The sequence below is a fragment of the Meriones unguiculatus genome, chromosome 8 (genome assembly GCF_030254825.1).
Source record: "Meriones unguiculatus strain TT.TT164.6M chromosome 8, Bangor_MerUng_6.1, whole genome shotgun sequence".
In the NCBI taxonomy this organism is placed as follows: Eukaryota; Metazoa; Chordata; class Mammalia; order Rodentia; family Muridae; genus Meriones; species Meriones unguiculatus.
This window is the reverse complement of record NC_083356.1, coordinates 102,211,987-102,235,991: the sequence shown is the minus strand read 5'-3', so window position 1 is coordinate 102,235,991 and position 24,005 is coordinate 102,211,987. Positions and strand designations below refer to the sequence as shown.

The window sequence follows — 24,005 nt, the reverse complement described above, 5'->3', positions numbered from 1 at the left end:
TCTAGAAGGGGTCCTTTCAAAACTAGAATCTTAGAAAAAGAGGTTCCTGTCTCTTCTCCCTTGGCTGCCACACTCCATCTTCAACCAGCTAGTGACTTCAATTTGGAAACAAAAAATATAAAATCGTCTCCAATTGAATATCATGGAATGATGACTGTGGCACGGGTAAGGACACCTATGTGGAAAATCAAAGCAACCAGTGGCACAACCCTACATCATCACCCTGGCTTTAGCTTATTTTCCCAGCAGTTATCCTGATCTGGCACACTGGATATTTCAATAGTATTATTAGTATCTGTCTTCACTTCCCTTTTTTGGGGGGCTCAATAAAAATAGAAACTTTACATCACTAACAGTATTTAGAAAAAGGTTGGCCATATAGTGATGCATGGTGACTACTTTGAAGTGATGAATGAATAATTTCAATACCAACATTTAGTTATCCACTTGAACCCTCTATCCATCAGTATCTTTGGTGTTAAGATAACGACATCATCCCCCATATCCAACCAGCAATCCCCTCTGAATCTTCACTGTCTGAAACTAAGAGAAGATGGGAAAAATACCAGGGACTAGAATGATTTTTGGTTTATTGGTCAATTTCTGCTGTGTCGTGTAGAATAGAACCCATAGGCAGCTGGGAAATTGGATAATAGATTTTGCTAATATCTCAAAAAGATGCCGTTTGCAGAATCAATAACTAAAACTCACCAGATTTCAGTGAGCTTGTCTTTCTGACAACTTCCAGTTCCCATATGATTCTGGATCAGGAAATTCTACTTAAAATATTAATGTACCTCCATATTTGTCATCTAGTTGCCTGCTTTGTGGACAGCGACACACAGACTCACATTTATACGGTTTCTGTACGTTTTAAGTACAGGAACAAAGCTGCCTTCCCTCCCCCCCCCCACTGTGAATGCCTTGTTTTTCTCCTTCTCTAGGATGACATAGACAAATGTTGATGTTTACTACAAGGCAGTACATTAGTTGCTAATTAGGTTACTAGACGCTTCAGCCAAAACTTGTTGTATTCAGTCCAAGAAAAGAACGGCAGCTAGATCAAAAATAAGTTGCTGAGGGTTTTGTTGTTGTTGTTGTTGTTTTGTTTTGTTTCATTATAAGAAAGTTGTCTACTAAAGAATACAGGGAACTTACACCCCGGAAGAGAGGAGGCTGTCAGTCTTGGCAGAATTGGTGGCTAAAGTCAGCAGGCATCTGTCACTAGGCAGGCCCAGGTCAAATCTGAATAAATATTATACTGCCAATCAAAGCACGGGAAAACAAAGCTGTTTAGTATTGTTCGCTCTTTTATACTTAAGTTTCAGTTCTTGGGAGGAGCAAATTAGTTTTGTGGACCCCACTGGCTGTGAGGTTTACTGTAGGGAGTGTGCAGAAATGCCTCCTTGAGCTCCAGTATTCTGGAACCTCCCTCCACCTGCCTCACTTCCACCCCTCGACCCCCACAAATGAGAGCAACTCAATTTTTACTTCAGGGTTAAGGGCAATTCTTCATTTTCCTTTAAGACCTTCCTTGCATGTTAACTGACAAGTGGGTCCGGTCTTGTAGGCAGCACCCGTCGGGGAAGACAAAATATCCGCAGATAATACATGGCAGAGCATCGCTTGCTTTCTCAACACCAAGGCGAATTCGCTTTCCCTCCGGGTTTTCCGCCCTCCGATGGTGTCCTTGACCAAAGTCCTCCCTCCCTTAACCAGCTGCCTCCACATGCTTCCCTCCTCCCTCCCGAAACTAATTCTCTGGCCCGGAAGTTGACGTTAGTAAAGTCCGGAGAAGAGAATCGAAACAGAAACGGATCCTGCGACTTCGAGGATCTGTGGGTGGAAAACAATACTTAAAGCTCCCAGTCGGGGTAAGTGGCACAGCCTGAGAGCGAGTGCTCCCGCGTCTGCGCCCACCTCCCGCAGCGCACTCCTGGCCCACCAGCCACCCACCGGGTGCCACCCTGCGCCCCAGCGCTCCGAGGCCACCGGGTCCCTGCGGCTCCCGGGCAGCCCAGGCAGGGACCCTTCCACTCCCACCTGCGGATCGTCGGCCTCCGGGAGACTCCTCCGGCCCTCGCTGAGAACCAACCATGTCGAGCTCCGCAGAGGACAGGTTCCGCTATCACATCTCCTGCTTCAGGCCCAGGTTGAAGAGCTACATTCAAGTGGAGCCGGTGCTGGACTACCTCGTCTTTCTGCCCGCAGAAACCAAAGAGCAGATCCTCAAACGGGTCACCACCTGTGGGAACACCAGCGCCGCGGGACTGCTGCTGAGCACCTTGGAGAGGGGGGCGTGGCCGGCCGGGTGGGGGCAGATGTTTGTGGAGGCCCTGCAGCGCAGTGGCAACCCCCTAGCCGCGCGCTACGTCCAACCCACACTCACCGACCTGCCCTCTCCCTCCTCCGAGACCGTCCACGATGAGTGTCTCCACCTGCTGAACCTCCTTCAGCCCACCTTGGTGGACAGGCTTCTGTTTAACGATGTCTTGGATCCCTGCGTGGAGAAGGGGCTGTTGACAGCGGAGGACAGGAATCGGGTAGGTGTCACGTTAGATGGAGTTGGGTTTGTGCAAGATTTTGCAAAGCAGGGCTACAATCTATGGAGAGTGGTCTTTGGCTTTTCTTTCTTTCTTTTTTTTTTTTTTTCTGGCAGACCACCCCACCTTTTATGATTCTTGTTCAAAACAACCCACAGACGGTCCATTTAACAGAGGAGAAAAAGCAGGCAGGTTAAACAATTAACTCTTGTTCTCCCCGGAAGAACAGAAGCGGACCTGCAATGGTTTTGATGCATCAAGTCCAGGAATGCTGAATTTTATGATTTAGTTCACATATACCTTGGAATAGCAGTCAGCGAACTGTGGCCCACCTGCCACATCTAGCCTTCTATTCATAACTTAAGAACCTGTCTGACTGTTCAGTTTTAAGTGTTGATAAAGTTTTATTGAGACTCTTTTCCTTTTTATTTATAAACTCTTTTACAGCTGCCGTTTCAGAGTTGGGTGGGGGTAGTGTGGCCAATATGTATAATCAGGTCCCCAGTGCCCCCCGTTCATGCCCTAGAGCATGCACATTGCATTAAGTCTTGGTCCAAATGAAAAATTACGTCTTGTTTCTTTCTTTAATCAAGGTTTCCATGTTTTCTAGAATTCAGGGTCAGAGACAGTACATTGACAAATACTACTCCTCTCAATTTTTCACACTCGTGAAGGAGCGGGTGACCCCTTTGGAGCATCATTTGTGTGGGTCAGTTTGACTGGGGACTTAATATACTGTTAGTTGTTTGTTGGGTTCTGCATAAATGCTGAACTCTGCATCTGGTTTACCCAGCATTGCCAGTCAAAAGGCTTGTTTGGGGGTTGGAGAGATGCTTCAGTGATCAATAGTAAGTGCTGTTCTTGCAGAGGAGGCGAATTCAGTGCCCAGTGGCCCTGTCAGGCGTCACACAGCTGTCTATCATGAGATCTGGGAGATCTGATGGCTTCCATCCTCACTACACCCGCAAACACATACTCCACCTTCCCACAACATACAGACACATGATTCAAAACAAAACAAGACAATATTTAAAGTCTTCATTTGGAAAACATGTGGACAGATAACCCATTACTGTAAGTCAAAGGCTTCATGCATAGTTTGCTACAATTTTGGCATTTCTTTTTTCATTTTGATTCTTTGGTGGGCGTCAGACTGGCTATAGCCTATTATGTGATTTGACCTTTCGTTACCAATAGTACTTCGTAGAGCCAGCAGCACCTACGCCTGTCCAGAGCCAAAGATGCATCTCACTTTGATGTCCAGTTTCTCCAACAAGTAAATTACTTTGCACTGTTGTCAGCTGCGTTTATATCATCTTGTGTATTGAGAACCGGCTAGAGCGCACTATAGTAGTCCAGCTGGATATGACAAATGTGTACATCACTGTGGCAGAATCTTAATTTGGAAGAAAGTATGCAGCCTCCAAGCCAGCTGGAGATGGAAGATGGCATTTCCAGCCACAGTAGCTGTTAGGAAGTCCAGAAGCAACAGAGTCCAGTCACACCACAAAGCTGTTTATGTTTGGTGCTGTGGTGTCCCGAGTGCCAGAGAATCAGCACTTCTCCTTATTTACGCTAAACACGTCTGCCTATCTGCATCACTTTTGTCTTGCCTGGGTTGAATTTCTGCCAGCTACATCTTATCCAAGTTCTTGATTCTGGCAAGCTCAGAGGCAGCCAGCAGTGATGCAAGGGATTTGACATGAAGAAGATGGATGGTAAAAGGACTTTTGTGTACTGGCAGCAGTTAAGCAAAAAACAACCCAAACTTTCTCCCAGTTTCACATTTCTAAAGAATCCCTGAGAGAAGGAAAGCTCTGACTTGAGGCCAGAGAGCAATGGTGAGTCTGTAATGATTTCCTTGGGCATCATTCTACATTTGGAGGAATCTCTTTTGATACAGAGATCAAGTGTTTAACTTGAGACAACAGAGTGGCACAGCACAATCATAAGGATTTAGACTGGGAAATGGAGGTCTGTCTTTGCGTTTTGCTGTATGTGAGATTTGGTTCCCTGATCCCAAGTTTACCTGGGAAAAATGACTAACAGTAATTTCTACCTCACATCAATACTAATCATGAAATACTAAGGGAAAAGCTTCATAAATAATCAGTGTGCTTTTGATATGAAGATTATATCGACTTTGATTATCACACATTTCACTCTATGATTTAGGAGTAAGATTTCAAGGATTTAGGTAAATCTCCCACATAAAAGCCTACTTCTTAATGTCCCTGGATTAAATTGATTTGAAAGAGAAACTGTCTTTTGCCTTCTGAATACCCTACCTAGAACCTTGCCAGTGCTAGTATTTTTATCTTTTGATTGGCGTTTGAGTTTATTTGAAAATTTAAAGAGAGAAAAAAAAGAAAAAGAAAATTGAGTTGAAAACATATAATAAGCTGAATTTGTTTGCCAGATGCTGGGAAATAGATAGTTTATGAGCATTAAATTTCCAAATTTGAGATCTGGTAACTTCAAAAAGACATCTAAAGTTAAGCTTCACTTAACTAATTAACTAAAAATGGTCTTCCATTATTATTTGTGTAGACCTTCTGAGCTAGGCTGAGCAGCTGTCTTGTAGATGTTTTTTTTTTTTCATTTTTTTGTTGTTGTTTTTACTTGATCAGTTATTTTAATGTTAGCTTCTTACCCACATCTGCCAGCACTCGTTGGTCCCCAGATTATTTTACAATGAGCACCCCCAAGAACATGTTTAACTCACGGATTTATTAGATATTTCAGATTGAATGATTTCAGTGACATCTTTGCCATGTGCTATGCTAATGTGAGAAGACAAGAGAAAAACATAGACATGGAGCTCACCTGACATTTATGGCAAAGCGTTAAGCAGAGTTCAGTCTTCCTAGTTTAAGACTGTCTGCAGCATTAGTGAGTCAAAAAGCTAGACTCACTGATAATTACAAGATAATCAAAATAGAATGAGCTCTCACAGGAATGGATTGCTCCTGGCTTGCCCACTTTCCTCAGGATACCTGGGGCATCCACCAACACACATCACAAAGATCTCTGAGACAGACATGATCACATTTCAGTGGTACAGTAATATCCATATGAACAGCTGTGGAGAGAGAGATGCATGTTCTAAGCCATGACTGACATCACTGAATACCTGTAGTCTTATGCCCTTCATTTACGTGGAGAACTAAGGTAGCATGATGTCCCAGATAGACACCGAGTCTTGCTCTACTGATATGAAGTTGAATGTCTGAGTAAGTTTCCCTTCATGTGTTATATTATTTGGCAAATTAAGAAGGACAAGGGTCAATGGGGCCAAAAAGTAAAAAGGTATGGATAAGACATTAGTAATGTAAGTTTGACAATTCACTTGGTAAAACATGAACAAATTCTTTGTTTAGGACATGAATTTTTGCTTCCTCATTAGCTATCCTCTGAAATTTGAACTCTGAAGGATTGAAAAGATCACTAACATAATTTAAATAGCTACCTGAAATGTAAAAGGAAGAGAATACCTTTGTACTAAGCTGTACAATTGTCTTGGAAATCAAATCCATGACTTTATGAAAACAACATTGCTTTCTCTACTGATTTCAGTTGAAGAGAAAAAGAACATCAAATTTGTAATATTCAAGAAGTGAGCTTTCATACTCATAATCATACCCATGTTTTGTAATCCATAAATTAATTTATATGGTATCTATGAACATGTATTTAAATTCACAGGAAAATATTCGAGTTTGAGAGGCAATTATTCTATGTATACAATTGTAAATCTATGGGAATTGAAATTGTTATGTTTATTGTTGGGCTCTAAATATCACTGCAATATTTTATGAGAACAGAGTAAGCAGAACAGGTGCATGGACACATATGATTACTTCAAATTACATGCTTTCATAAAGCTTACCATAAAGGGAAGATATTAAAAACTGAGAACATTGATGATGCTACCAAGAAACAAAGAAAACAAAAAACAGACAGTATGTGGAATTTCACATTCAGATAGTAAAAATCTTTCCGAAAAGTACAGCACTGTGATCCTCAAATGCACAGATTAAAAAAAAGGTATGAAATCTCAGACTCTGCAATAAACGTGAACTTGACAGAGTGGAGGAAATTTGGTTAATAGAATAATTTTAACAAGAATATTATTTACAAAACTTAAGTCACTGTCCTTAGAAAAAAAATCCTGGTTATTTCTGTCAGATAGAGTTTTAAAATGGGGATGTTGAATTAAATAAGAATCCAAGGTCAGTCTTGCTTATGTGTGTAGCAAATATGCTTGAGATTACCAGAAAACAATAAAAATCATGCAAGTTTCAGAGGAGACAAATATTTTTCTATCATGAGACTACTAAAGTTAGAATAAACACAAGAATTGAGAAAGAAAGTCCTTAGAAAATGCTATGGGGAGATAGACTGAAATGGATTAAAATACTTCAGGTTAGATAGTCATTTTAACCACTTATTGTCAGAAAGTCCACTTTCTGACAATAAAAAGAAAAAGTGGATGTCAGGAGGCCATCATTCCTCCTGGAAACTCTGTTGCCTAGAATCAGGTTCTGAGTCTGCTCCTTACTAACTTTGGGACCTTAGAGAGAACTAAACATCTCTGTACCTTGGATTCTGGTGCATACAGAGGTTTTCTATAGTTGCCTGTATCCATGCTATTTGGGTTGTTATATTCAAATCCTCACTATAGCACTAGCTAATAAGCCTGTATCCTGTGGGATAGCTTCAAGTATAAAGCTGTCTGCTGCAAAGACTACAGGCTGAGTTTGATCCTTCCAGGGACCCACTTGAGTAGAAGGAGATGACCCACTCCAGCAATATGTTCGCTAATCTTCCGTGCAACACCTCACACCACACTCCACTGACAGACAATAAAGAAAGAGGCGACTAAAACTTTAAAGGTGAAAGTACCTTTTGAGTGAGATTCAAGTGGGCACTATAAGTACTGAGTATTGTCTACCACAAGCGCTTGGCAAAAGTAAACACTTTCCCATCATCCCTAGGGAAAGCCAGTACTAACTTCATGCCAGTGCTGCTGCAAAACTTCAAGCAAGTCCTCCTATAATGCTACGGAATATAATGGCAGGAATAGGAAACCAGATACATTTGGTGGGAGGGGGCAACATCACTCTTCAAAGATTGGCAAAGGTTGGGAAGTTTGAGAATACCCAAGATTATTTCTCATCTCGGTTGCTGGTTACTTAAGGTTGTGGGGAAAAAAAAAAAAAGTTTGAACAAGTGTTTGGCTTCTTTTCCCAGACAGAATGAAGGCAGATCTCTTTGTATAGCTCCTGTACATTTTTTTTAGATGGCAAAAAAATGTTTATTATTCTACAGTCAAATGATCTACCGCTAAGCAATAGTCCTCAGCTTACATTTTTTTAGGATTTATATTTCTTTTAATAATTGTTCCTTTTATTATGCAGAACTTTTAAATTTTAAGTACTGCTATTCATCAATTCTTGATGGCATTTTGTGAGTGGTTATTTATTTATCTATTTATTACAATTTATTCACTTTGTATCTCAGCTGTAGCCCCCTCCCTTTCTCTGTTTTCTCTCCTATGCCCCTCCCCTAGTCTACTGATAGGGGAGGTCTTCCTCTTCTATATGACCCTAGCCTATCAGGTCTCATCAGGACCAGCTGCATTGTCTTCCTCTGTGGCCTGGCAAGGCTACCCCCCCCCCAGAAGGAGGTGCTCAAAGAGCCAGCCACTGAGTTCATGTCACATAGCCCCTGTTCCTCTTACAAGGGAACCCACTTGGAGACTGAGCTGCCTTGGGCTAAATCTGAGGAGGGGTTCTAGATCCTCTCCATGCATGGTTGTTGTTTGGAGCATAAGTCTCTGCAGGCCTCCCTGGGCCCAGTTTTTTGGCTCTGTTGTTCTCCTTGTGGAGCTCTTGTCCTCTCCAGGTCTTTCTATCTTCCCCTTCTTTCATAAGATTCCCAGCACTCTGCCCAAAGTTTGACTATTAGTCTCAGCATCTGCTTTAATACCCTGCTGGGTAGAGTCTTTCAGAGGCCTTCTGTGGTAGGCTCCTGTCCTGTTCCCTGTTTTCTCCCTCTTCTGATGTCTGTCCCATTTGCCCTTCTAAATGAGGGTTGAGTATCTTTCCTAGGGTCCTCCTTCTTGATTACTTTGTTTTAACATCTCCACAGATGATTTCAAGCACAACGAGAGTGGAGGAACCCCACAACTTCTATTGAGTGTTTCTGCTGTAAGAAGTGAGGCCCAGGAAGAATAAGTGGCATGTTTAACGTCAGAGATAGCAAAGGTGGACTGAAAGTCTTTCTAGCATGGCCTGAGTTAACATTTTCTCCAAATGTCTGTTACTCTGATTGGAACTGGAAACATGTCTTTTGATAATGATTGTATAGATCTATATTTTAAAGTGATTTGTTAGACGACTGTAGAAGAGAAAGCAAATGGTGATTATATATTGTAAAAAATATATATATGTTTATATATGTGTGTGTGTGTAATTCTTCCTTATATTTAAAAAGGAATGGGGAAACTGATTTCTTGTGACACTGAATTTACAGAAATTTGGAGAAATGTTATCATTGCAATAATAAATATACTGCAGATATTACATAGGCAGGAAGGTAAATCTGCATCAGTAACAACTTAGTTTTGAAGTGGTAATGGTTGAGGAAGGGGCCATGAAATGTTTGATTCCTCATTTAAAAACTCCATAAATGAGGTTGAAAGAAAATAATAAGCCCAAAATACATTCAAATAAATGTCTACTATTCTCCAGGACAGAAGTAGGCAGAAGTGGTGTCTCACTGAGCAGCCAGTCTGTCTAGTAAAGGCAGCAAGTTCCTAGTTCAATTAGACACCCAAATAAAAAAGAGAAATGAATAATAACAACAACCAAAAAAACCCCAGCAAAGGTCAGTCTCTGGCCTTTACACATGCATGTACAGACAAGCACATCCATGTACACATATGCACACATCCATACACCAAACACACACACACACACACACACACACACACACACGCCATAGCATGAATATAGATTGAAGATACTTTTTTTTTGGCTTTGGTCATACCAGCTCAAGCAAAGCTTTTATCAATCTGCCAATTTTTTAGTGTTTCCTCTTTTATTAAAACTTTTGTCTTGAATTCTGTTTTGCCATGGGAACTGGTGAGGAAGTGTGCCGTAAAGCATGCGGAGAGGTCATGGGACAGTTTGTGAGAACTGGCTTTCCCCTTCCACCATGTGGGGTCCCGGAGAGAAACTCAGCGCCTGAGACTTAGCAGCAAGTGCCTCTAACCACTGAACCACTTCATCAGCCCACTTTAAGTTTTTTTCTGTGGATTAAAAAATATTAAATATTTAAAAGAGACTTGGCTTTTTTTTTTTTTTTTTTGTCCCAGTAGACTCTAGAATAGCTACATGTAACACTGCTGCCTTTAGCGTTTGAATATAAGCCTTTACTTACATGTGACTCGTTTTCCTTGGGAATAGTTTCACTTTTAATATGTTCAAAAGCTGTTTTTTCCTCTTTCTTCTTCTCTGTTGACATACAGATCTCTGCTGCAGGAAACAGTGGAAATGAGTCAGGTGTGAGAGAACTGCTGAAAAGGATTGTGCAGAAAGAAAACTGGTTTTCTACTTTTCTGGAAGTTCTTCGTCAAACTGGAAATGATGCACTAGCCCAAGAGCTAACAGGTGTTGACTGCCCAGAAAGCACTGCAGGTATTTATGATTTTATCAAGATTTTATAGACAGTATCACTGAGAAGTGACGCCTTGAACTGTAATGTCAAACATCGGAATTTTTAGAATCAGTATTTTAATTAGTTTGTTTGTTTGTTTGTTTTTGAGATAAGGTTTTTCTCTGTAGCCCTGGCTATCCTTTAGGGCCCAGGCTGGGCTTGAACTCAGAGAAATATTCCTACCTCTGCCTCCCAGAGTGCTGGGATTTCAGGCATGGGCCACCGTGCCAGGCTGAGTCAACATTTTTAAATAGGAAGAAAATTTTATAGATCATTGATTTCCTCCCTTTTACAAATGAGAAAGAAAGGCTAAGGTATTAGATTCCACCATTTGCAGCTCACTGGGTAAGTGTATAGATGACCAATTCAGCAACAGTCCATCATCAAAGCTTATTCTTGAAATGAGATCATCACCTCAGATTTTATAGAGGTATTTTTAGCATTAGAAAGACACAGATAAACTGGAAGAAAATATATATCTTTGTTTATGAATTTGATAAGAAGGCTTATCCTTACCAACAAACCCAAATTTCACTTAATATGAATTTTTAAAATATTTAATAATGATATTCTAAAATGACAACTTATTTTTACTTATTTTGCTTGCAAACCTAATTTAAACTGCCCCACTCATTTTTCTTTTTGTAGTATATATCCTGTTTTCAAAATATCATTTACAGAAAAAAGTACAAGTCCATTATTAATAAACTAACTTTCACTATTATAATTATTGTATTTTTACATTAGTTTTTCTCTTCTCTCTGTTAGTCAGTCATCATTAAGTGAACTTGTACCAGACACTGTGCTAGGTGATGAGGGTGTGGAGTTGCAGGAGATCTGGAAAGTCCTTCTCTGTTGATTTAAGTAAAATGATTCACCCAATAAATGATTTTTTTAATCATCTCTGCAAAACAGAACCAATAACATTCAATTAATAAACTGTGATTAGTTGAGTAGAGCTAAATTATAAAAGAAACATCTTCTATGTTTTATTGTATGATTTAGGAAACACTTACTTCAGCCCAGTAGTTTGACATTCTGAAACATGTAAATATATTTCACTCTGTTCATTGGAAGAGAGCAATACAGTGCTCAGAATCAGTAATTCCATGGTTTTTCAACCAGAAAGTTCTAATATATTTACTGATATTACATGTGTGGCTTTATCCATCTATAAGTGTCTACACCACAACATCTCTATCACCTACTTTTATATCTAAAGAAATGGACCTAAATACAGTAGGGAAAAAAAAACCTAGATTTTAAAAAATCAAGTCATTTTAATTGTAAAATATTAGAAAGCTCCCCAGCCTGGGAGCCCACTGGATTTCCTTTGTCGAATGAGTGTAGTTCTTACCCTGGAAAAAAAAAAAAAAAAAAAAAAAAAAACTTCCCTTCTCCTCAGAGACCGTTACAGAGGGCTACTGATCATCAAACGTCAGCTGACTGTGGGGACCCCAGCTCCACTGGATACATCTGAAACGCACCTAAGGCTCAGGGAACAGCAGTGAGGAACATGAAGCTTGTAAGAGCTAGAGGTGCCAGAAGTCCGCAGTGAGGCTGAGTCTCTCAGAAATGACAGAGTAGCTACAACCATGATAACAGCCTAACAATATGGCTGCCTAAACAAGACCCAGACAAGGACAATACCAGCAGAAGGGGGAGGTCTCCTGAGGACCCAGCCCTTGACAAAAAATCATGAGCAACAAATTAATGGCTGCTAAGAGAGGAAGAATTTGTCTCCCCCAGAGATACACCCCTAATTCATTATCTAATACAAAATAGTCAGCTGTGAAATCATACACACTCAGGCGAAACGAAACAGACACAGCAAGTAGCATTTTGTATTTATACCTGTGTGCATGTGTGTACATATGTGAATGTATCCCTGTGTGCCACAGCAAACGTGGAGATTGGAGGATAAATATGTTTGTCCTCTTCCTGTTTGTCTAGGCCAGGGTCTCTGTTGGTCACCACTGCATACATCAGGCTTTTGGGCATTCTCCTGTCTCCACTTCCCATCTCACTAGGAACACTGCCATTATAGCAGACATGTCCTCCCACTCTTTGCTTTATGTGGGTTCTTGGGATTTTTTTTTAAGATTTATTTATTTATTATGTATACAGTGTTCTGCCTGCCAGTGTGCCTGCATACCAGAAGAGGCCACCAGATCTCATTGTAGATGGTTGTAATCCACCATGTGGTCCTGGGTATTGAATTCAGGACCTTAGGAAGAGCAGCCAGTGCTCTTAACCTCTGAGCTATCGGTTCTTGGGATTCTAACACCGGTCTTGGTCTTCAAGCTTGCATGATAACCTCTTTAGCCACTGAAGTGTCTGGATAGATTTCCCAGAAAAATGACAGAGGAATGGTTTTGTTTCTCTTGCTCAGTTGTGGAGAATGTAAAGGGAAATAAAGAATCGTTTAATGAAAAAGAGGCCAAAACTCAGAAGATCTGTAGAAATCTTTAGCTTATCAATATGTATATGTATATATATATATATTATCAATATTATCGATATATATATACATATTGAGAGAGAGAAAGGCAGACAGACAAAAAAAGAGAGGTATTATTCTGAGGAGATCATGAAGGTGTGGCCGAACAAAAATATCTGTGAACTAAATTATGGGTGTGGTTCATGGGTTGGCTCAGCCATGTCTGCTGGAGAGTAGATCATACTTTCCAATTAAAGGGGTAGGAAAGGAAGCTGTCAGACTTCCTGGATCTTCAGCTATAAAGCTGTTAACTGCACAGGCCCAGGGTCAGGGTTCTCCCTTATTTGTGCCGGACGGTGGAGACGGCCCCTTAGTTTTAATGAGGTGCCTCAGAGGCAGGTGTGGCACCCCACGACAATCCAAAATGGCAGAGGGAACAAAGGAGGCTTTCCTTCGGGGCTCTAGAGTGATTTTTGCCAAGGGGCCTGAGAAAGGAAAATGTCAGACTGAGGGAGACACTTCTGAAGTTTAAAAGATTATGGATATTTTATTGCCAGGTTTTGGGATTAGAGACGTTGCCTCTGCATTCGTCTTCATTTTTCCTTTTGGAAAGGAATGTTGTTCTGTGCTGGTTTTGGGGCTATGTTTTGAAATTAAAATTGTCTGCCTTAACAGTTCCTACATGCAGGGGAATTTACCTCAGGATCAGTCATTAAAATATCTTACTTTTATATGAGGCAGATGATATTCAGGTGAGCTTTGAACTTTACACTTCATGTGTGAAGCTGCAGTAAATCAAGGCCTTTGGAGATGGAATGGATCTGTATTGCATGCAATGAAAATATTAAGGAAGGAAGCAGTGTATTGTGTTTTAAGAGGAAATTTTATACCCTTCCAAATTCACATATCAGAACCCTAACCCCGATTATGATTGTATCTGAAGTGTCTGCCTTCAGGAAGCAGTTAACTTTAAATGAAGTACTAAGGGTGGAACCCTAACCTGCTATAATTGTGGGTTTTTAGAATGACGAACTAAGGCTGGTCAGTGGTGGCACACATCTTTAATCCCGCACTTGGGAGGCAGAGGCTAGAGGATCACTGCGTTCATTGCCATCCTGGTCCACAGAGTTAGTTCCAGGAAAAGTCAGAGGTGTCTCAAAAACAAAACCAAACCACAAACAAACAAAAACCTGCTAAGATGAGGAACTAAAACAAGCATCTTTCTTCTTATCATTTAGAACCCTCAAGTGAGGAGGGGCTGAAAGATGGCTCAATGGGTGCTCTTCCAAATGACCCGGGTTCAAATCCCAGCACCCACATGGCCTTCACAACTGTCTGTAACTCCAGTTCCAGGGGATCTGACATCCTCACCCAGAGAGACAGGCAGGCAGGCAAAACATCTATGCACATTAAAAACTTAAAAAAAAAAAAAGAGCACAGTGAGAAAGGTGAAGCATGCTAAGAAAGTGGCATATGACAGTTGACTAACTATGTATAGAACTGAGCGGAATAAATTTCTTCTCTTTAACATACCCGGGCTATGGTTGCCATGGTAAAGGACCCCAGGCTTGAAATCCATATGCCTATGTGCTCCTGGCTCTTTCTGTTACCCTTGGTCAGCTACCACACCTTTTTGGGTTTCACCTTACTTGCCTGTGAAATGGAGATAATGATATCACTTACCAGCCAGGTTATTTTGAGAAATAAATTATTCAATGGATGTGTCTGTCTTTGTGGTAAGTACAAAATAAGTGGACAATTTTAAGCTTTTGTTGTTTTATGTAATTTTATATGTATGAGTGTTTTGCCTGCGTGTGTGTCAGTGTTCCACTTGCATGCCTGGTGCCTCAGAAGGCCAGAAGAAAGCATCAGATCCCTGAGGATACAGACAGTCGTGAGCTGCTGTGTGGGTACTGGGAATCAAACATGTGTCGTCTGGAAGAACAGCAAGTGCTCTGACTCACTGAGCTGTCTCTCCCGTTCTTGACTAGTAACTGTTAAATAAGGGGGGAAAAAAAGAGGTCTCCCATTGTTGCCTACTCAAAAGAACTAGCACATAATTGACATTCAGGAATGAGGTGTATTAGGAGAAAAGGCCTCAGGATCATAACTGGGCCTCGACATAGGAGACCATTAGAAGACACCAGTATTGGAAACAGCATACCAGGCTTGAAAGGGAGGAAAGGCTTCCCTTTAAGCCATAGAGGGGCTTGGTCAAGAAGAGCAGCTTAAGGTAGGAAAAATGGGGAGCCTTCCTGAACAGGATAATGAGACAGGAGGGTCTTAGGGAGGAGCGCCTTCAGAAAAGCCTCTGACTTTTCTAACGTTTTCAGGCACGGCATGAAGTTCTGCACTGTAGCTCAGTCTGGTATAAGCTATGTAGCAAGAAGAATCAGCAGCCAAGTATTGCACGGGGTAGGACCATGAATTAGGTGTTGGTGGAGTGGTCTGATTTCTTTGGGTTGTGGAATCTGACCTCTTCGAGTGACCGGTATCTTTAAGGAGCAGGGCAGTAATGGAAGAGCTAGTAGTTAGCTAGACACATTCTTCATTTAGCTTCATCTGAAAGCCACAATCATTTTCTTCAGGAAATTCTCTATGCAGGGATGGATGGGTCTGCCTCTTGCCGTCTAGAGTGGGCTAATCTAAATTGTGTTTATGGCTTCAGACTGCTCTGACGGACTGAAGTTTGACAAGAAAAAGAAACCCTTGAATTCCTTAGTTTCCCTCCCTGGTGTATGTCCAGCCTTTTAACATTGCAACACAGCACTCTCAGCAACAAAACACAGGCTGAGGACCCAAAACTAGAGCTATAAGGAAAAAAAAAAAGTCGCCAAAACAAACAGATGAACAAACAGAGCCTCACTATGTATTAAGTAGGTTTATGAGTCTGTGTTGGACTGTATTCATATGCAGCTGACTGTGCATATGGCCAGTAGACGGTAGCCTGAATACTCCAGTGAGATGGAGGCCAAAGAGCAGGAAACGTAAAATGGGAGAAAATAGAATATTTCACTCAATTAAAAAAATAAATCCCAGAAATCCAGAACACATGGATTCAGTCTGACATTAAAGCAGATGTACATTCCTTGAACATGGAGGCAGGAAGAAAATGGCAAGTGAAAGCTAAAGAAAGCCACCCAATTTGCATTTTCATTAATTTCATTCAGCCTTAAATAGAACGTGGAGTCATTGAGTCAGTGAGTCACTTCCCCGGGGATAATGGACAGACAGGAAGTCACCTCACTTATCTTGTGGTTTGATTAGTATTTAATCAGCTCGTCTTTGTAAATAAATTTTGATTGTTGATATAAGTACTCAACTGTTGTCATGCTAAAAGTAAAAATGTGTCTCATTGTGTTATACTGAAATGACATGTGGCAACTCTTTGGAAATGTCAAAGTTTGAAGGTTTGTAGAGTGTATGGGAAACAGCCCTATTTTATTTTCAGGACACCAATGGCCTCTTACACACTTACAACTAATATATGTTAATATATTAACATATATTAACACACTGGGTAGGGATCTATATTGTTCTGTCATTTACATTTGGTACTTATGATCTACAGAGCTGGAGAATTCATCTCACGAAGATGGGCCTGAGGCTAATGAGCCCCTTGTGTCTGCTATAGATGATTCAAGGCTGGAGACAGAGGCCTGGAACACAGAGGATACCTCACCAGAGGTCTCCTTTACAGCGTCTTCTGTGACCACAGGTAAGTGACCTAGGAAGATGCCTTGTGCACCGTAACTGTTTCCTCCAGAAAAATCAATCGGGACACTTAAGACACGGGGACCTATGAAACACAAGAATGTGGACACTGGTATTAGTGAGAATTTTTGTTAAAATAATATTTTAGGGAAGATTAAATTAATACTATTACTCTTGGGTATGAGTAGGAACATATTTGCTTCTAGTGTCACTTTCTCAGATATGTGTGGTCATTGTAATGTGATGGCTGACTTAGGTGTCTGCTTATCCTTTGTCATTTCCAAATTATTTTCAAATATGCCAGTGAGAAAGAACTGCAGACGTCTAATGACTGCAGAGAGAGAGTGACTCCTCATGGATGTACTCCCAATTGGTTATCCAATACCAACTGATCAGCCCTAAAGACATAAATAGAAGCAACACTAAACAGACTCTTGAGATGTATTTATGTATTTATTCATGTGTGTGTATAAAACAACAATAATTAAGGAACAAGGAGCCATGAATTTCAGAGAGTGTGGGGGAGTGTAGTTAGAGGAATTAGGAGGGAGGAAATAATATAGTATATTTTAACTGTATATATAAAAAATAAAGAGTAGAGTGGAATCCAGACAGTGATGAGTTTTATGTATTTACTATCCTGAGAAATTTGTCAAGCTGTGCATTTACACAATTTAACTGTTAAAAATAGCTGCATCTAACAGAATTCCTAAAAATAGTCCGGCTTGCCTTTACACCCTAGTCTAAACTAGTCTGAGCTGGCCTGCCCTCCTTGTGCACCACCTCTGTTTAAAGAAGAACGAAGCTGCATTTGCAGAAAATTTGGAATGCCTAGGAACACTGTGAAGCCACCCTTCTTCCTACAATATATACTATGGGTAACATTTGGGGTGCCTCCTGCCCATCTTTCTCTGCATACCTGTGTGTGGAAACTGTAATATCTCCAGTGTTCATTTTAGGTGTTGCTCGGGTTTTTTTTAACTGACTGAATAATAGTAACACTATTTGGATGCAATTAAACGAGTGTTGACACCGAGTGTGTTTCCAAATTACAGCATCATGAACAATGTCTTCAGAGCCCTCGGTAGTTTATGTCACACTTAACTCATTAAAAACATATATAATTGGAATTTCTGGGTCAAATGATTTATACAGTTTTAACACATTTGATTCTTAGTGTCAACTCTCACTGTAGGAATTTATACATGTTTTTTCCCAACTAAAGGAGTTCCTACTCCTCTCAAGCTTTTCTCGAGGAGTGTGTGGCATCTTTTACAGTCTTCTGCCAATTCAGTTATAATAAAATATTGATATTTTGATATTTGGACACAGATTTGAATTTTTATGATTTGTACTTTTTTTTTAAAGCCCTTCTCTTTGGGCTGTTTCTGAGTACTTGTTACATTTTATATTGAGACATTTGTATTTTTCTCTTGGTTTATATGAACTATTTAAATATATAAGCTATCAATCTCATCAGTAATATCATTTTTCTGCCTTACGTGTTTTTAAATCCATAATATCTAGTATTTAATTCATAATATCTAGTATTTAAACTTATAATTATTAACATATATTAATTGTAAAAATTAATGAGATCCATTGTGAAATTTCTGTGTATTTTCCCCTTTCTGGTCTTAGGGTGCCTTGTTTTCTTTTTTTCAATTCCTATATATGAAAGATAACTTGCATGCTGACCTTTTATTTTTATTTTTTTTATTTTGTTTTTTTCACAATTTATTCATTATATATCCCGATTGAAGCCCCCTCCTCAACTCCCCCAGTCCCATCCTCCCTCCATTTTCTCCTCATCCCCTTCCCCTAGTCCACTGAAAGGGGGGTTCTGCACTGTTGCCGTCTGTCCATAGCTTGTTAAGTGTCATCAGGACTGGCTGCATCCTCTTCCTCTATGGCCTGGCAAGGCTGCATCATCAGGGGCGAGTGATCAGAGGGCAGTCAACTGAGTTCACGATAGAGGCAGCCCCTGCTCCCCTCCCTCGGAGATCCACGTGGGTTTTTCTTGTTGGTTTGTTTCCGCTTGTACTTTACCTTCTGCCCTTACTTTTCCTGCTGACCTCTCCACCTCCCTTCCCTTCCCTCCCTTCCCTTTCCTTCAGAAAAACTCATCAATTTCCTACTGTCCCAGAGCTTCTGTTCAATCCTGAACACGCAGTGAGGAACGCAGGAAAACAGGCCTCAGCCCCCTGGGACTTTCCCACTCTGTGATGCTGGCCTCGCGGTTCACTTTAGGACTAAGCAAAATATTCCGATGCGTGTTAGTGAGAGAGCTTGCCCAGTAAGCTGGACAGGCACCCCCAGCCCGTCAGGCTCCCGCGGTCCTGGGACCCGCAGGCTCTGTCGAGGCAAACAGCAGAGGGATATATGTTTCTGAAGACAGGAGTTCATGAGCACGCAGCTGCTGATAAATGGCTCGAGTTAGCCCTGGTTTCTGCTTCTTTAATCAGCTGATCTTAGGAACCAAGGATCGCCAATAAAGAAACAAACAAAAACAACCTGCGGTTAGCACATTAGCCCTCAGGAATCACTTCTTGCTGTTTTTGTTTGTTTGTTTGTTTGTTTTTCATTTTGTGGTGCTCATGATTGGATTTTATGGCCTCTCTCATCCTTTTATACGAAGACCCTGCAGGAGTTGCTCTGATAACCGTTCGCTTCCTTCACACCTCGCCAGTCAGCGCAGCCCTCACACTAAACCAATTGTAGTGGCGTTTGTCCTTCCTCCAAAGGGTGACAGACGAGAACTCTCAGATGGTAGCGTCACCCTTACTCCACGTTTGGGGGTTGGCGTTTCTTCCCATTCGCCATTCGGGATCGACTGCTTCCAGCTTCAGGTGGACAGCGCTGACCAGAATCACACACGTGCACGCACGCACACACACGCGTACATGCGCACCCACCTCGTGTGAGGCAGAGTAGGAGACACGCTGAGGGAAATGTTAGGGATTTAAGGGAAGCAGCAGGAGGAGGAAAATGGGGAGGAATAAGGATATTTTATTTCTACACGTGTGTGAAATTCTCGTTCATAACGAAAAATCTTGAAGAGAGTGGTGTCTCCTTAAAATATAGTTATTAAGTAAAATAAAGCAAAGGTTTTTTTTTTTTTTTAAAGCTTTGTCTCTCCCAAATTAACACAGCAGCTTCTAAGGGACACCTGCAACTTTAAAGGTGTCGGTGCGATTGCAATGATGGACATGGCCACTGGCCAGTTCAGAACAAGAAAATATCACAGACATTTGATGTTTCCTTAGACCATGCCAACGTGAGAGATTCCAAACGGACTTGACCCATCTCATTGATTCTCTTAATTTTGTACATTTACAAAAAAAAAAAAAAATAGAGTCACTTCTAAATATCTGTTACTGCTTTGTCAAAACAAGTAAGTAGTTACCGTTTTATTATTATATTTTAGGAAGTGAAGTGCTCTGGTAAAATAGAAATGTAGTAAATTAGATTTCAAACTAGGAAAATGCTGTTGAGTTTGGAGGAAACACTTTTAGGTAGCACTGAACAACAACAATAACTCCCGAATCGAATCTTCCAGGGATGCATTCGAGTGCCTCCTTTGGACTCTAGAAATGCAAGTACCTCCGAATGGTCAGCAGAGGGCGCTTTTGACATTTATAAAGAGGAAGGATCTCTCTGTTCCAGTGTGGAAAATTATAATGTAACTAGCGTGCCATGTGTGAGTACACACTGCGCATGACCCAGAGCGCCTGTGTATATTTTGATTTATATATTCGTTCACGTGAAGATTTTAAAATTCCACCCCAGCTAATGAGCTCACCAACCTGCTTGTTTTCAGACTGTAATACCTTCTTTTTCATCCCCCCCATATGTTCAGCTCCTTAGGTTTATCCGGTGACATTATGCTTTGGAATATATTGTGGATATATTTTGCATAGATCATGTTCTGTAGGAGGGGTTTAAAAATTGACCTTTATAAAACAGCCTCTTTCTCCCTGGTCCAATCTGTCACAGAGCTTTGTTGTTGTTGTTGTTGTTTTGTTTCTTTCCTTTTTATAGATCAAAGTCCAATCTCAGGTTTGGTCTATACTAATTTCGGTGAAAGTGTCACAAAATTTATCCTTGCACTTAAGAATCAGAATAATGTTCCGTATCACTATCCTGGAGAAAATCTAGTGATTTTTTTTTTTTAGGATCTCTAGAAATAAATGCCACAGCATTTGAAGCTAAAGGAAGATCATTGCTGTATTACTGCTTCAGAATTGGCTCGAAATAAGTGAGCTATCCTTTCTATTTTTCTAAATTTAGTTGTCATTGACAACTAGGACAGGCAGTACTGCTGGGACCATTTAAGGGTAAGTGGTTATGTGAAGAGAGAGGGAGAGAGGGAGAAATAAATAGAAATATGTTATTGGTATTTATGAAGGATTTTACGTTTTGTTTCTTCTTCTTCTTCTTCTTCTTCTTCTTCTTCTTCTTCTTCTTCTTCTCTAACTTGGCATGTTATGTGGCTCACGGTTGCACGGCGGTCCTAAGAGGGCTATCCCGGCAATCATTCACTCTCGAGGGACAAGGCCATGGGTATTCTAGCAGAAAGAAAAGTGGATAGTGCATTTCTAGAATGCGGTTAACACAGCCTGGCCTTGTTCCCACACCGGTATACAGCTACAAACAACTTTCTTTAGCAGAGTCATAGCAAAGGGACGTTCTTAAATTTCAACTTCATGATTAGACCTTACCGTCTCTCTTCTGAGATGTGACAGGAAGGACTGAAAGCCAGACTACCAGGAAGAAAGGAGCGAGTTGGCCAGACCACACTGAGCCATTGTGTGTGTATCTTAAAACGTATATGGTCTGGATAAGAAAGCATATATTCCGTCCTCCCAACAAGAAACAGAAAATCACTTCACAGAAAATCAATTAAAAAAAAAAAAAAAAGGAAAGAAGAGGCGCGGATCTAAGTGTTAAAGGGTTAGAAGAAGGCGTTGAGAGAATTGTACACTTACATGGAAGGAAGAGCAGACATTTGCCTGGGCCCTGGAGGGCAGGCTTGTGCTGGGTTTGTGAGAAGAGGGGACAGAGAACAGGCAGAGAGAAGTAAGAGCAGCTGCAAGAAATCTCCATGTGTGTCAGCACATGTGAAGAAAAGGGGGTCAGGGAGGACACAGGAGTTAGGGCCTCTAGGACCAAAGAGAGCTAAAGCGTTTGTCTGAGTCATTTCTCCTGTTGCTTCCCCCAAAGGCAAAAAAAAAAAAAAAAAAAAAAAATCCCCTTCAAATTAATAATTCATTGTCTGGATGTTTATAAAAGACCATCACAACGTGTGTGTGACCTTTCGGGGGGTGGTTGTGAGGAACTGCTCACGCCTTGTGACAGCTGGATGTGGCCCACAGTGAGAAGACTCCTACCGCAGAAGCTGGCAATCACTTTGCGCCCCTTGCAAGGGCGCGTTGTGGGCCCTTCCCTGTCCACCCTTGAGGACATCTGCACTTGCGCTTCCCTTCTGTCTGGTCAGGGTCCCTTAGCTCTTCAGCCTTTCCAGCGGGGCGTCTGTGAATTTAAATCGCTTCCAGTTCGCCGCCTGCCTTCCATCTCGCAGTCCTTGTTGATGTGAGGACTTCTCGCGTGGTCCTCAAGGCCATCCGCCCGCCCGTGAGTGGCTCCGCTCTAGAACATCCCTCCCCCACCCCAGCACACCGTTTATCCGCAGTGAAGGAGCAAACCTGCCTGGCGGGTGTAATCTCACTTACCACCCTGTACTTTAACAACCTTTCTGTGTCCTCCTCTCCCACCCCCCACCCCCCCCAGCAGAGGCCTAACGGGCAGAGATGATGGAAGTTAAGCCAACATCATTACGCGTGATTCAAATTTAATTCTAGCTGAAATATTCCAGCACAGGAAAAAAAAAAAAATCTATAAACAGGAGCCGAGGAGCTCCACGGATGGCCATGTGGGCCTGTGGCTCTAAGAACGATTTTTCTCTCTCTCTCTCTCTCTTTGGGGAACTCATTTCCTAGAAGCTTGGATCCAGGAGAGAAAATGCAAGGTGGGCGGCGGTGGCTCCTCTCCATTCTGCGGGAACACATGTTCCCTGGCACAAAGAGCGAACTATGACAGACCAAAATGTGAACGTGTGTGTAGATCCATATACATAGAGCCGAAAATAAAAGTCATCTATTTCCTCTCAAAGAAAAGATAGTTATTCCCAAAGAAAAGGAAATAGGGATTATTATTAGTATGAATGCGAGAACAAGGACCAGCTTCAGGCTGTCGGAATGATCTTTGACAGGAGAATGATGAACCCGAGGGAGGGTAGGTATGATACTCAAGTGCAAGGCAAGGCCCTAAGTAAGAGAAACCTAGGACTGCTGTGGAAGCTGAGGGCAGATGAAGTGTGGACCCGGTCACCTCCGGCTCCCAGGCGAACAGAGCAGGGTCCTTGGAAATCTGCTTTGGGTCACAGAGAGGCTGTGAGAGACTGCACAAGAACGAAAAGTCTGCCGGGTGAGAAGTTTCTAGGCCAAGAGAGAGTCTACCTGGGGAGAAGAAGTTGTGCTTTCTTTACCTAAGGAAGCCCAGCTCCTTGCAGGAAACCCCGCGTTGCTTGCTATACCAGTACAGGCCAGCAGAGGGCAAGCGATGCATTAAAATGAATCCAAACGCACCAACCCCCCCCTTCCCTATTTTCTCTTTCAATATTTTATTGTAAATTTTTTGGTTTCTAAATGATTTTTAAAAAATATTTTAAAGGTATTTAAGGTCTAAAACGTGTTTAAAAACACGAAATTTCTTAGATTCCAGCTATTATTTTTGACTATTACAAAAATATTAAAAAAGGTTTTCAATACGAAGAGATTTTTTTTTTTGGCCCCACAATTTATAGCCTCTCTTACCGATTTACTGTCATTGTAAGCAAAGCTGTTGTTGTTGTTTTTTTTTTTACCTTATTTGTAATATTATTCTTTATTTCTTATTTTGAAAATCTCTTAATTGAACAAATATATTTTTCTTTGATTCCAGTAAGTTTGGTATGGATAACTATATTAATAGATGTGACTGCTATTTTCAAATTTATCTCAGAGCTGGCTTTGATAATTCTCTTAGGGGGGGAAATGACGTGTAAAAGTAAATTAAACCCATTATACTCTTTGATTCCCATAGTAAATACAACTTTACGAGAGTCTGACTTTATTTCTCTACAAAACTCTTGTCCCTGATATAACAAGGTCATTATTACAGTAAAATTTAAGACTATAGAATCTGTTATCTATATTTCTAAATAAAAGCCAGCCACCTGTGGGCGGGTGGCGGAGTCCAGGTCTGGGAGTCCAGGTCTGGGAAGCTTCACCGGGGCTCCCAGCACAAGTCCTTTGAGTGGCCAAGCCCAGCCCCTGTTCTCTTTAAGAGGATCCACACAGGACTGCAGGTAAGCCTCAACCAGACTGACCTCCCTTCAAAAGCGCAGAGACAAAACCAAGAGAATCCTAAGGAAAGCAGGTGTAGCAATTCAACTTTTGGTACATAAACTCAAAACACTGTTTCGGGTTTTTTTGTTCGTGTGTTTGGTTGGTTTGTTTGTTTGGGTTTGTTTTTTTTTTGGTAAC

At 41.2% G+C, this 24,005-nt stretch overlaps 1 protein-coding gene and 1 long non-coding RNA gene across 3 annotated transcripts in view; one reads left to right on the top strand and one right to left on the bottom strand.

Annotated features, from left to right (window-relative positions):
- Positions 1–573: 573 nt before the first annotated feature.
- Positions 574–2,177, bottom strand: LOC132655911 (uncharacterized). The gene is made up of 2 exons (XR_009593865.1): positions 2,044–2,177; positions 574–1,836 (listed from the first exon to the last, which is right to left on the bottom strand). It is a non-coding gene; the product is annotated as an uncharacterized LOC132655911 (long non-coding RNA).
- Ifih1 (interferon induced with helicase C domain 1) overlaps positions 1,836–24,005 on the top strand; it is a 49,809-nt gene continuing 27,639 nt past the window's right edge. For both annotated transcript variants that reach the window (XM_060390271.1, XM_021637084.2), the window contains exons 1-3: positions 1,836–2,543; positions 10,078–10,246; positions 16,277–16,423. In XM_060390271.1, coding sequence (XP_060246254.1) covers positions 2,097–2,543; positions 10,078–10,246; positions 16,277–16,423 — 763 coding nt within the window. In that variant the 5' untranslated portion in view covers positions 1,836–2,096. The remainder of the gene's footprint in view (positions 2,544–10,077; positions 10,247–16,276; positions 16,424–24,005) is intronic.